Below are 12,404 nucleotides of genomic sequence, written 5' to 3'. Positions count from 1 at the left end.
CTTGAACTACCTTTATTTAGTTTGGACATCAATCTTATGCTAGTTTTATGTAAATAGTTGGTGGGTTATGGGATGGTTTTCTGATCTCATGGGGAAGGTGTGTAAGATTGAAATTGGTGCGAATAAAACATTAAAAAATTGCTGATTCAGGCCGGCTATGATGGCTTATGCCTGTAATTGTAGCACTTTGGGAGGTTGAGGCAGGTGGATCACCTGAGGTCAGGAGTATGAGACCAGGCTGGCCAACATGGTGAAACCCTGTCTCTACTAAAAATACAAAAATTAGCCAGGCATGGCGGTACGTGACTGTAGTCCCAGCTGCTCAGAAGGCTGAGGCAGGAGAATCATTTGAACCCAGGAGGCAGAGTTTGCAGTGAGTTGAGATCATGCCACTGCATTCCAGCCTGGGTGACAGAGTGAGACTTTGTCTCAAAAAAAAAAAAATTTTTTTTGCTGGTTCAATTTTTAAAATGAGTACATATATATAATATATAATGATTTTATATAGTAACTTTTCTTCTTTTTATTCAATTGTATAAATTACATCAACTTTTAATGAATACTTATTCTCAAGTATTTTGAAAGCATGAAAATAGTGGGAATTATACAATAATATTCCTCAAAGCTTACAATTTATTTTATCCTCCCTGTCAGGTGCTCAAAAATGTGATAACTTTGCTGAAAAAAGACCCCTCCTTGGTGTTTGTAAGAGCATTGGATCTTCTGGGTAAGGAAATTTTAAAAATTCTTTGCATCACCTATTACAAATTTGTATTATTCCAGAGGGAGAACTTGGATGTTATAAAACCTTTGTAACCATAAGACTAAGCTCTCATAGGAGAGAAGAAGAAGGAAGTAAAACATAGTTAGGGTTTCTAACAGTAAATGACATTTATTGATGCTATAGCATGTGCCTGATACTATTCTAAAGGTGTTGCATGAATTTTCTTTTTTGTTTCTTACCACAATACTGTGAACAAATACAAATATCTTTCCAGTTAGTGCATTCCCTCTAATTGAATTTCTGGCTGCAAGGAAAGCTAGGAATGATTATGGTTTTGTTAGTAAGGAAAATGATCAAAATGGATATTAGGTTGGCTACTAGCCGTCTCTGCCCCATGCTTTCAGTAAATAGTGTGCACTTCAGATCATGTGGCATTGGAGAAGGGAAGAATGTGTTAATAATATAACGTGGTTAGGTCTTGGAGTCTTGATTATTGTTTCCTAATGGTATAGTTTGACCTCATAGGCTACAAGACAAATTTCTTCAAGTGTAAATTTTTGGATTGAAGAAGACATACAGCCTTTGAGAATTTACTGTATACTCAGCACTTTGCCAGGTATAGGATAAGGATACAAAATCATGAAAGCCTAATTTCTTTCCCCAGAGACTTATGAATGTGGCTGAAAAGAAAAAGTACAACACATGCAAAATAATTATGAAATAATGATGTATGAGAGGAATTCAGAGAAGGGAGAGATCAGTGTGCATGAATTAACGAGAAAAAGCCTTATGGAGAAGGAGCAGTATAGGTTAGATCTTAAGGAATGAGAAATATTGCAGCAGATGAGAAGGACTGCCAGAGTAGGTTATAATATACTAGTGGAAGAGAAACTGAAATAAATATATTTAAGAATACTAAGAGTTTGTGGGCCAGGCATGGTGGCTCACGCCTATAATCCCAGCACTTTGGGAGGCTGAGGCAGGCAGATCACTTGAGGTCAGCAGATCGAGATCAGCCTTGCCAGCAAGGCGAAACCCTGTCTTTACTGAAAATGCAAAAATTAGCCCAGTGTGGTGACATGTGCCTGTAATCCTAACTACTCGAAAGGCTGAGGCACGAGAATTGCTTGAACCACCCGGGAGGCAGAGGTTGCGGTGCACCACTGTACTCCAGCCTGGGTGACAGTGAGACTCTGTCTCAAAAAAAAAAAAAGTTTGTGACTTAGATTTAATGCCATCTGCAAAACAGGTGAAAACAACTATTGCAGTGCTCTGAAACTCAACCAAAAACATATAATAATCTGAAAAGTGTTTAAGCTTGAGAAACTGCTAATCTTCGCACAACAGCAGTGGGAATCTTTGGCATTCATGCCTGCAGCTGCTCCCATCTCACTCCACACTTTCTCTCTTCCAAGTTTGGTTGGTTGGTTGGTTATAGAGGGTCTTCCAGGGTGAGAAGGGTTTTGAGGACTAGTACCTTACCTGCTGTGCTTGGAAAATTTTCACTCATCTCTGAGTGGCAGTTATTGCATATGCCTGCCAGCACTGTCTGTGGAAATTACTGTCTTGATGGCATGTGTGCTTTGAGAGCCAGTGGCTCTTTCAGCCTAAGATAATGGTTAGCTGAGGCTTCATGCATATGCAGAGGAGCCATGAAAAAGGGTCGAGGGGGAAGAAAAATCTGGGTAGATGTGCAGATCCTTTGGCAAAGGAAAACAACTTTTGTTGACCTGGGGTATTTGAGTGAATCCTCTGTTGAATAGTTGGCTGCCCACTAAGATACATAGATAACATGGCCAGACCCTGAAAGTCAGGCTTTAAAGTAATGCAAGAATAAAAGAAATAATAAAACTGAACAGAGAAACCAGCAATTGCAAATTGTGGAAGAAGACAGATTTCATAGAATCCAGAGTAATGTTATACTGTATTATATAAAATGTCTATTTTTTTTTTTTTTTTTTTGAGACTGAGTCTCGCTCTGTTGCCCAGGCTGGAGTGCAGTGGCGCGATCTCGGCTCACTGCAAGCTCCGCCTCCCAGGTTCATGCCATTCTCCTGCCTCAGCCTCCCGAGTAGCTGGGACTACAGACGCCCTCCACTGCGCCCGGCCAATTTTTTGTATTTTTAGTAGAGACGGGGTTTCACTGTGGTCTTGATCTCCTGACCTCGTGATCCGCCCACCTTGGCCTCCCAAAGTGCTGGGATTACAGGCGTGAGCCACCGCGCCCAGCTTAAAATGTCTATTTTTAAATATAAAATTATGACACATGCCAAGAAACAGGAAATTGTGGCAGTGAGAAAAAGGCAGACAATAGAAGTCATACCTGATTGGTCTTCGGCAAAGCCTGAGTCCTGTCCTCTCGTTCTCCCTTCTGGACAGCATGAGCTTCACCACTAGCTCCACGTTCTCCACCAACTACTGGTCTCTGGGCTTTGTCCAGGTGCCCAGCTGTGGCACCCAGCCAGTCAGCAGCGTGGCCAGCATCTATGCAGGCACCGGGGGCTCCGGTTCCTGGATCTCCGGGTCCCACTCCACCAGCTTCTGGGGCAGCATGGGGTCCAGGGGCCTGGCTGTGTGGATGGCCGGGGGCCTGGCAGGACTGGGAGGCATCCAGAACGAGAAAGAGACCATGCAAAGCCTGGATGACTGCTTGGCCTCCTACCTGGACAGAGTGAGGAGTGTGGAGACTGGAAACCAGAAGCTGGAGAGCAAAATCCGGGAGGACTTGGAGAAGAAGGGACCCCAGGTCAGAGACTGGAGCCATTACTTCAAGACCATTGAGGACCTGAGGGTTCAGATCTTCCCAAATACTGTGGACAATGCCTGCATCATTCTGCAGATCAACAATGCCCGTCTTGCTGCTGATGACTTCAGAGTCAAGTATGAGATAGAGCTGGCCATGCCCTAGTCTGTGGAGAGTGACATCCATGGGCTCCGCAAGGTCACTAATGACACCAGTGTCAACGGCTGCAGCTGGAGACAAAGATCGAGGCTGTCAAGGAGGGGCTGCTCTTCATGAAGAAAAACCACGAAGAGAAAGTGAAAGGCCTACAAGCCCAGATTGCCAGCTCTGGGTTGATCGTGGAGGTAGATGCCCCCAAATCTCAGGATCTCACCAAGATCATGGCAGACATCTGGGCCCAGTATGACGAGCTGGCTCAGAAGAACCAAGAGGAGCTGGACAAGTACTGGTCTCAGCAGATTGAGGAGAGCACCACAGTGGTCACCATGCAGTCTGTCAAGGTTGGAGCTGCTGAGTTGATGCTCATGGAGCTGAGATGTACAGTCCAGTCCTTGGATATTGACCTGGACTCCATGAGGAATCTGAAGGCCAGCTTGGAGAACAGCCTGAGTGGGGTGGAGGCCCGCTATACCCTGCAGATGGAGCAGCTCAACCGGATCCTGCTACACCTAGAGTCAGAGCTGGCATAGACCCGGCAGAGGGACAGGAGTAGGAGGCCCTGCTGAACATCAAGGTCAAGCTGGAGACTGAGATCGTCACCTACAGTCACCTGCTGGAAGATGGCGAGGACTTCGGTCTTGGTGATGCCCTGGACAGCAGCAAGTCCAGGCAAACCATCCAGAAGACCACCTCCTGCAGGATAGTGGATGGCAGCGTGGTGTCTGAGACCAACAACATCAAAGTTCTGAGATATTAAGCCAGCAGAAGCAGGGGACCCTTTGGGGAGCAGGAGGCCAATAAAAAGTTCAGAGGTCAAAAAAAAAAAAAGAAAAAAAAAGAAAGAAATCATACCTGATTATCTCCAGATGTTAAATTTTACAGATAAGGATTTTAAAGGAGCTATTATAAATATGTTCTAAGAACTAAATGAGCTGTGTATAAACAGTTGAAGGAAAGGGTTATAGCAATAACTCAACAAATAGAGAATCTCAACAAGGAGTTAGAATTTATGTAAGACTCAAGTGGAACTTCTGCTGTTGAAAGGATATAAAAGATACAGAAAGTGAAATAGGTCTGGATGCAGTGGCTCACACCTATAATCCCAGCACTTTGGGAGGCCAAGGTGGGTGGATTGGTGGATTGCTTGAACTCAGAAGTTCAGGAACAGCCTGGGCAACATGGTGAAACTATGTCTCTACCAAAAAAATACAAAAAAATTAGCTGGGCGTGGTGGCACATTCCTGTGGTCCCAGCTACTTGGGAGGCTGAGGTGGAAGGATTGCTTGAGCCTGGAAGCAGAGGTTGCAGTGAGCCCAGATCTCACCACTGCACTCCAACCTGAATGACAGAGTGAGACCCAGTCTCAAACAAAAAAAAAAAAGAAAAAAAAAATTCGTAAGTGGTTTTATGGATGTAGATCTAATATGTCTTGTTAAGTTTTTGTCTAAATGTTTGTAATGGGTAAGCGTATGGTGATGTTGAATAGAGTAGACTCTTTAGTAACTACTGTTGGGGAGGAATAATTTTCTCTCCTCTCAAATTCTTTGGGGAGAGGGCTGCAATTTAAGCTGACGAAAGGCAGATTAGCAAGAGGACAAAAAATCAGATTTAATTACATATGTACGTATAGGAGTTTGCAAAAAAAAATGTGACTTAAGGTGGGTGGTTTATATATCATCTCAATAGGAGATGGGGATGGAGAGGGACACAAGGGCACATTTTGTAGGACAAATGACTTCTTAGAATGAGAGCGGAAGAAAGGGCACTTGTGACTTTTTAGAAAATTAAGATGGTCCTTAGGAGAAAAGACAGGAGATGCAATAGTTTTGTAAAAATATCTGTTTGGGTGTGATCCTAGAAGAGATTAAGTTGCCCCAGGGGAGGAGATTTATGACAAATGAGGTTTTTTGGAGGGCTCTGCTCTGCTTTTAGATAGATAAAGGATACTAGGAACTTGAGTGCCATCAACAATCCATGAGTCGATACATACATGCATACATACATACATACATACAGTTGAGTTTATGACAGTTGAGTTTGTGTGTTCATTTATTTATTTTAGAGACAGGGTCTCCCTCTTCACCCAGGCCCAGGTGCAGTGGTCCAATCATAGCTGACTATAATCTTGAACTCCTGGGCTTGAGAGATCCTCCCATCTCAGCCTCCTGAGTAGCTGGGACTTTAAGTCATGCCACTATGTTTGGCTAATTAAAACAAAAATTTTGTTTTTGAAGAGAAAAGGTCTCACTATGTTACCCAGGCTGGTCTTGAACTCCTGGCTTCAAGCAATCGTCCCATCCCAGCCTCCCAAAATGTTGGAATTACAAGTATGAACCATCACATCTGGCCGAATCGTATTATTCATTTTATGCATGAAGAAGCTAATAGAGGTTCAGTCACACAGTGAGTCATGGACCCAGGCTTCTGCTTGATCCTCAAGCTATGTTCTTTCCAGGAACCATACTATTTGTCATTATGGAGGGCATTCCTCCATACATACACAGGCATATTCTGTCTGTGGACTCTATTAAGGTTGCCCTAACCTCAGATTTAGATATTTACACCTTTCTGACCAGTTATTTTCAGAGGTAACAAAGATTTCTTTAAAAAAAAAAAAAAAAGTAGGAGGTTATGTTAGGAGCAATTAAGCAATTTGTTTATCTCTTCCAGAGTACCTAGGACTACAGGTGTGTGCCCCCTTGCTGGGCTAATCTTTGTATGTCTTCTTTTGAGAAGTGTGTGTTAATGTCTTTTGCCCACTTTTTAATGGTGTTGTTTTTTGCTTGTTGAACTGTTTAAATTCCTTATTAGATATTTGTTAGATGCATAATTTATGCATATTTGTGAATCTATAAATATTCACAAAAATATTCACTACAAATATTCACAAACTGTACATCCAACAAAGGTCTATAGATTGTTTGCTCTGTTGAGATTCTCTTTTGCTGTGCAGAAGCTCTTTAATTAGTTCCCAATTGTCAATTTTGTTTTTGTTGCAGTTGCTTTTGAGGACTTTGCCAAGGCCAGCGTCCGGAATGGTATTTCCTAGGTTTTCTTCTAGGATTTTTATAGTTTAGGGAGTCCTTTCCCCATTGCTTGTCATTGTCGACTTTGTTGAAGATCAGATGGTTGTAGATATATGCAGTTTTATTTCTGGGTTCTTTTTTCTGTTCCATTGGTCTCTGTGTCTGTTTTTGTGCTGGCATCATGCTGTTTTGGTTACTGTAGTCTTATAGTATAGTTTGAAGTCAGGTAATATGATGCCTTAGCTTTGTTCTTTTTGCCTGGGATTGCTTTGGTTATTCAGGCTCTTTTTTGTTCTATATGAGTTTTAGAGTAGTTTTTCTAATTTTGTGAAAAGTGACATTGGTAGTTTAATAGGAATGGTATTAAATCTATAGATTGCTTTGGATAGTTTGACCATTTTAACAATATTTATTCTTCCAATCCATGAGCATAGAATGGTTTTCCATTTGTTTGTATCATCTCTGCTTTCTTTCAGCAGTGTCTTGTAGTTCTTATATCTTTAACCTCATTGGTTAGATGTATTTCTAGGTATTATGTGTATATGTGTGTGTGTGTGTGTGTGTGTGTTGTGTGTGTGTATGTGCGCGTGCGCCCATTGCAAATGGGATTGCATTCTTGATTTAGCTCTCAGTTTGGATGTTATTCATATATAGAAATGTTACTGATTTTTCTACATTTTTTTTAATCTTGAAACTTACTGAAGTTGTTTATTAGATCTAGAAGCTTTTGGGTGGAGTCTTTCGGGTCTTCTAGGTATACAATCATATTGCCAGTGAAGAGAGATAGTTTGACTTTTTAATTTTTTCCTATTTGAATGCCTTTTATTTCTTTCTCTTGCCTGATTGCTCTGGCAAACAGTAGCTTCTTAAGAGAGTTTTTGTGTTAGGCGTATATTTTGATGCAGTGTCTCTGCATAAGCAAAAGATACTTTTGTTATTTTAGTATGTTTGACGTATACCATTTAGTTACTTAGAATTTTTCAATGTGGAAAAGGACTTCCCCAATTTTATTTTATTATTATTTTTTCTTCATGTAAACACATCATTTAATGAACTCAAAGGAAGTCTCCTTTACATGATAGCAATAATATAAGAAGAACATGGCTATTAGAAAATTGTGGTTGCTAATTTCAGGAACACTATTATTTAAAAGTCCAGTGCCAACTTATGTCCAATACAAAGTAATTTCAAGAATGGGTAGATTCCTTCACCTGCTTCCAGTTTTTTAAATAAAGTAACAAAAAACAGCAGGCAACTGACGATGTAGAACAGATGTAAGTGCTTCCAAAATAATTTAAGTTAATGAGACTCTGTTTATAGGCATAAATATAGGTGATATGAGGAACCATTCAGGGAACCAGTGAAGTCTGATGGAGAAAGCCACACATAATCATGAAGTGTCTGCTTAGAGACATTCTCCAATTTCACATGTACCTTGAGAATGTTTTCTTTATCTTGCCCATCTTTATTTCTTTCTTGGTATTAGCACAGTGCCCTGTATCTAGTAGACCCTCATATATATATTTTTTTTGCCTAAGTGAATTTTAGGAAGCTTGCTATACAAGTAGTTACACTCGTCCTTTATTTTTTAGTATCACTTTTTCATGATTGAGAATATCTCTTAATCTAAGGAGTCATATGTACTGTGCCTAGGTGTTTACATTTTCATACCCAGTTGGGTACAAAATCTAAGGACATCCCTCCATTTGGAGAGGAATGGGATGTGCAGGTTGCTCTCCGTCTCCCTGGCACATGCTTTATTGAGCACCCATGTAGTTTAGCCTTTGTCAAGTTGCTTATATTCACAATTAATACTGCCTACTAAATTATTCTTGGGAAAATTCACGAAGATTTTCTTTTGATGTATAACTTTCATTTATTTTTTTATTTTTTTGAGACGGAGTCTTGGCTCTGTCACCAGACTGGAGTGAAGTGGCGTGATCTTGGCTCACTGCAACCTCCACCTCCTGGGTTCTAGCGATTCTCCTGCCTCAGCTTCCTGAGTAGCTGGGACCGCAGGCACGTGCCACCACACCCAGCTAATTTTTGTATTTTTAGTAGAGTTGGGGTTTCACTATTTTGGCCAGAATGGTCCTGATCTCCTGACCTTGTGATCTGCCTGCCTCGGCCCCCCAAAGTGCTGGGATTACAGGTGGATGCAACTGGGCTGGCCAGCTTTTCATTTTTATAAATTCATAGTGCCTTTTTTAAAAAAAGGGGAATTGCTATGGAAAGTGTCATTCAAAGTCAAAATAAAAATATAGAGATGAATCTCTATGCAAAACATTTTATTCGAGAATGTACGTAAAACAGAATTGCAATGTGGGGCACATACACAGATTGGGGTGGTTTTGGTATGTCTGAAGAACAAAGAAAAGCTTGGGAAATTAGAGAAATGCAACATATTGTTTTAGAAGAAAGCTCATTGGTGCTAGAATGACAACGGTGGAGTCATGCTAGTTCGTTTCAGCAGTTACCAGTTATAACCGATCTTAGGGTTACAGCAGGTAGTTTCAGCAGCTGGGCTTTTTGGCTAATTTTTGGAGCAGGTGCTATGTGCCCCAAGTGCTTTCCCTCACTGGCCCCTCAACTCTGATTTAGTGGGGTAAGACAAAAATGACCTAATTTGTATGATTAGCTCTCACCAGATAATCCCAGTTGTTCATATTTTATCCTTTAGTAATAAATACATTGCACCTAGCCCAAAATTTAACATACTGTCTCTTATTGCATTGATGACAGTCGTTAAAGTGCCATTTATTTAGGTATTCTAGTGTTTTGTTTTGTTGTGTTTTGAGAGATCACACCATAATAATTCCAGATAAGTCATTTACGCTCTTGGAAAGAGATAATGTTTACTGTGCCACTGATCCAGAAACTAAGGCAGTGTCTTGTGTAATAATGTGAGACAGGGAGGAAACCAAAGTTTATTGTGTGTGATATGCTAAACAGTTCCCAGAATGTAGCTGTTTATGGTTAGAATCTTGTTGGCTACTATGAGTAATAGCAAATGAGTAACATTATTCAAGAGCTGACTGCAGACCTTGAAGAATGTTTAATCCAATATATTATGATCACATTACACACATTATGTGAAAATATGATGTTTATGTAGAGAGAATCATAGACTATTGGAAGTGGAAAGAACCTTGAAGATCATGTCATTTAACTGCCTTGTGTTGTAAATGAAGAAAAGAGGTTAAAGGTTTGTCCAGAGGCTCCCATCACGCATCACTGTGATGTGAAAAAATTCTTCTAACAGTGAGCGAAAATTTCTTCATCTCAATTGGTTAGGAATCCCTTATCTCTTGTTATATAGGCATTCTATGGCCATTGTTTCCAAGATAGGATTTCGATAATCAGAAAAATTAGTCTTTTGCCAAGCAAGGACATGTGAAAAAGTTATAGCTGACTATCAGTTATTACTTTGAATTTACTTTGAGAAAAGCAAAACAATTTTTTTTTTTTTTTTTTTGAGACGGAGTCTCACTCTGTCATCCAGGCTGGAGTGCAGTGGCATGATCTTGGCTCACTGCAACCTCCACCTCCTGGATTCAAGAAATTCTCCTGCCACAGCCTCCCAAGTAGCTAGGACTACAGGTGTGCACCACTGTGCCCTGCTAATTTTTGTATTTTTAGTAGAGATGGGGTTTCCCCATGTTGACCAGGCTGGTTTCGAACTCCTGGGCTCAAGTGATCCGCCTGCCTTGGCCTCTCAAAGTGCTGGGATTACAGATGTGAGCCATTGCACATGGCTGAGAAAAACAAAATAATCTTAATAGCTAAATAGGAGGAATGACTTAATTTCAAAATTGACTGTTCATTAAATAGAATGCAGTTAATTCACAATATTAATATTTTTCTCTCATTATTACAAACTGGCAAAAGTGTCATCTTGGATTGGCAGAAGTCCACGGAGTGGTATGTAGAAACCAGTTTCCTAAAACTGCAGTTGTTAGGTGGAGGTTAAGCACGGTGTCACCATCCTGAAGTGGTACTGCAGTGGCTTTATTTCAACATTTGTCTAATGTAAATAAGAGTTATGTTATTAAATAATTAGAAGTGGAGGCATATTGCTTGGGATAATAGGTATGTGACTCTTTTTTTTGTCATGAAAAATCCCAGAGCCCTTATATATGATACCTGATGTTTTCAATTTTACTGATTTTTGTCAGTTGTGTTTGCGAGGTCTGACCGATATTATTTGCATAGGCAGCAAAGAAGATTTATGCCATTTTTCCAGTCTTTGCTGCTTGTAGACATGGGCTCTTCCAACAGTTCCTTGGCACCAAATCCAGACACCAAGTCTTTCATTTGCCCATCTCTCTGGCATTTTTCAGGCTTTCTGTGGATATCTGGATTTTCTTCTAGCTCTCTGCCATGGCTCTGTGGCTCTCTTTACTACTCAAAGAAAGGGCTTTACATCTTTGGTATACCATTTATGCTGACAGCGCCGCACTGGCATAGAGACGTTTTTAATGGGATGAGTTAGCATACTAGGCGATCCAATAACGGAGATGATTTGTGGTGCTCTGGGTTTTAGTATTAGCTTAGAACAACTAAGACCTCAGTGCTTGCTAGATATGATCTCTGTTTATCTGATTATGGATGTAGGGAATCTTAGGGAAATAAGATGACTTTACTGTTACTTCTATTTAATTACTCTTTCTCATGTGGTTTAGGGATGTTTTTTGTAATATGTCTTAAAATGTTAACTTTGTCTTTGATAAACAGGAGTCACTAGTTTAAATGCTAATTATGTACATTTTTCATGACCCCAGTCCACTTAATTACTTAAAGCAAATTTTTAGTTTTTGTGTGGTGGTAAGGCAAAGGGCCCAGAATATTATACACCTGACTCACACTTAATACAGTTCTAAAACACATGCTGAACAGATCTTAGTGGGAGGTTAAGAGTAGTCTGTCAGTGTCAACGAATACACATATTATATTGTAAAATTGTAACCATGGGCTAGTTGTTTATGTATTTATTTTAAACTATAATATTTAAACTATGGACACATCTAAAGACTGTGTGAGATTATATTTGCAGACTTTGTATATTTTCTTGTGATATTGAAATTGGTACAGATCTCAAATGGTTTACCAAAATGGTTATTTGCAGGTGACCAAACCAAAGGAATACTGGTTTAATTTCTTACAGAATTGTCTTACTTGCTGTTTGATATATGTATTCCTGAAAATCTGTGCTGTTAGGGCCCTTGCTGGAAACAGATAGCATACTCAAATTGGGTAATTCAAAGAGAGTTTAAATAAAATAACACATGTGGGAGCTGAGACTCATTTTCTGTCCTCCCTTCCCCTCCCCTTCTCTTCCCTCCTACTGTCCCCCTCCCTTCACTTTCCCTCCCCTTCCCTGCCTTCCCTCCCCTTCCTTTCCCTTCCTTTCTCCCTCCTCTCTTTCTGAGACTGGATCTCACTCTGTACCCAGCCTGAAGTGCAATGGCTTGATCCTAGCTCACTGCAGCCTCAAATTCCTGGACTCAAACAAGCCTCACACCTTAACCTCCTGAATAGCTAGGACTATAGGCATGAACCACCATGTCTGGTTCATTATCATTTCTAAGCAAGAGGAGATAACCCTTAATAAAGCCTGCAGAGAAGGCGACATGAAGAGGGTTAGCAACAGGAACTGAGGCCTCTGGTGGGTGGATTTAGCCTGTCTTCAGTAACTTGACAGTGAGACATCTTTTTTCTTTCTTTCTTTCTTTTTTTTTTGAGTCAGTTTCGC

General features: G+C 40.4%; 2 protein-coding genes across 14 annotated transcripts in view; both read left to right on the top strand.

Moving 5' to 3' along the window:
- The window catches only part of BCAS3 (BCAS3 microtubule associated cell migration factor), a 736,060-nt gene that overhangs the window by 121,984 nt on the left and 601,672 nt on the right, over positions 1–12,404 (top strand). For all 13 annotated transcript variants that reach the window (XM_033183763.1, XM_033183759.1, XM_033183754.1 and 10 more), the window contains one exon: positions 655–727. In XM_033183763.1, coding sequence (XP_033039654.1) covers positions 655–727 — 73 coding nt within the window. The remainder of the gene's footprint in view (positions 1–654; positions 728–12,404) is intronic.
- On the top strand, positions 3,642–4,512 carry LOC117067339 (keratin, type I cytoskeletal 18-like). Its single transcript, XM_033183769.1, has one exon. It carries the CDS (start codon positions 3,740–3,742, stop codon positions 4,154–4,156), a length of 417 nt encoding a protein of 138 aa, XP_033039660.1. The 5' UTR covers positions 3,642–3,739; the 3' UTR covers positions 4,157–4,512.

The sequence above is a fragment of the Trachypithecus francoisi genome, unplaced genomic scaffold (assembly GCF_009764315.1).
Source record: "Trachypithecus francoisi isolate TF-2019V2 unplaced genomic scaffold, Tfra_2.0 Lachesis_group20, whole genome shotgun sequence".
In the NCBI taxonomy this organism is placed as follows: Eukaryota; Metazoa; Chordata; class Mammalia; order Primates; family Cercopithecidae; genus Trachypithecus; species Trachypithecus francoisi.
This window is presented reverse-complemented; position numbering and strand designations above follow the sequence as displayed.

Coding starts and splice junctions, on each gene's coding strand:
- LOC117067339 (XM_033183769.1), top strand. CDS start 3,740: ATGAAGAAAAACCACGAAGAGAAAGTGAAAGGCCTACAAGCCCAGATT.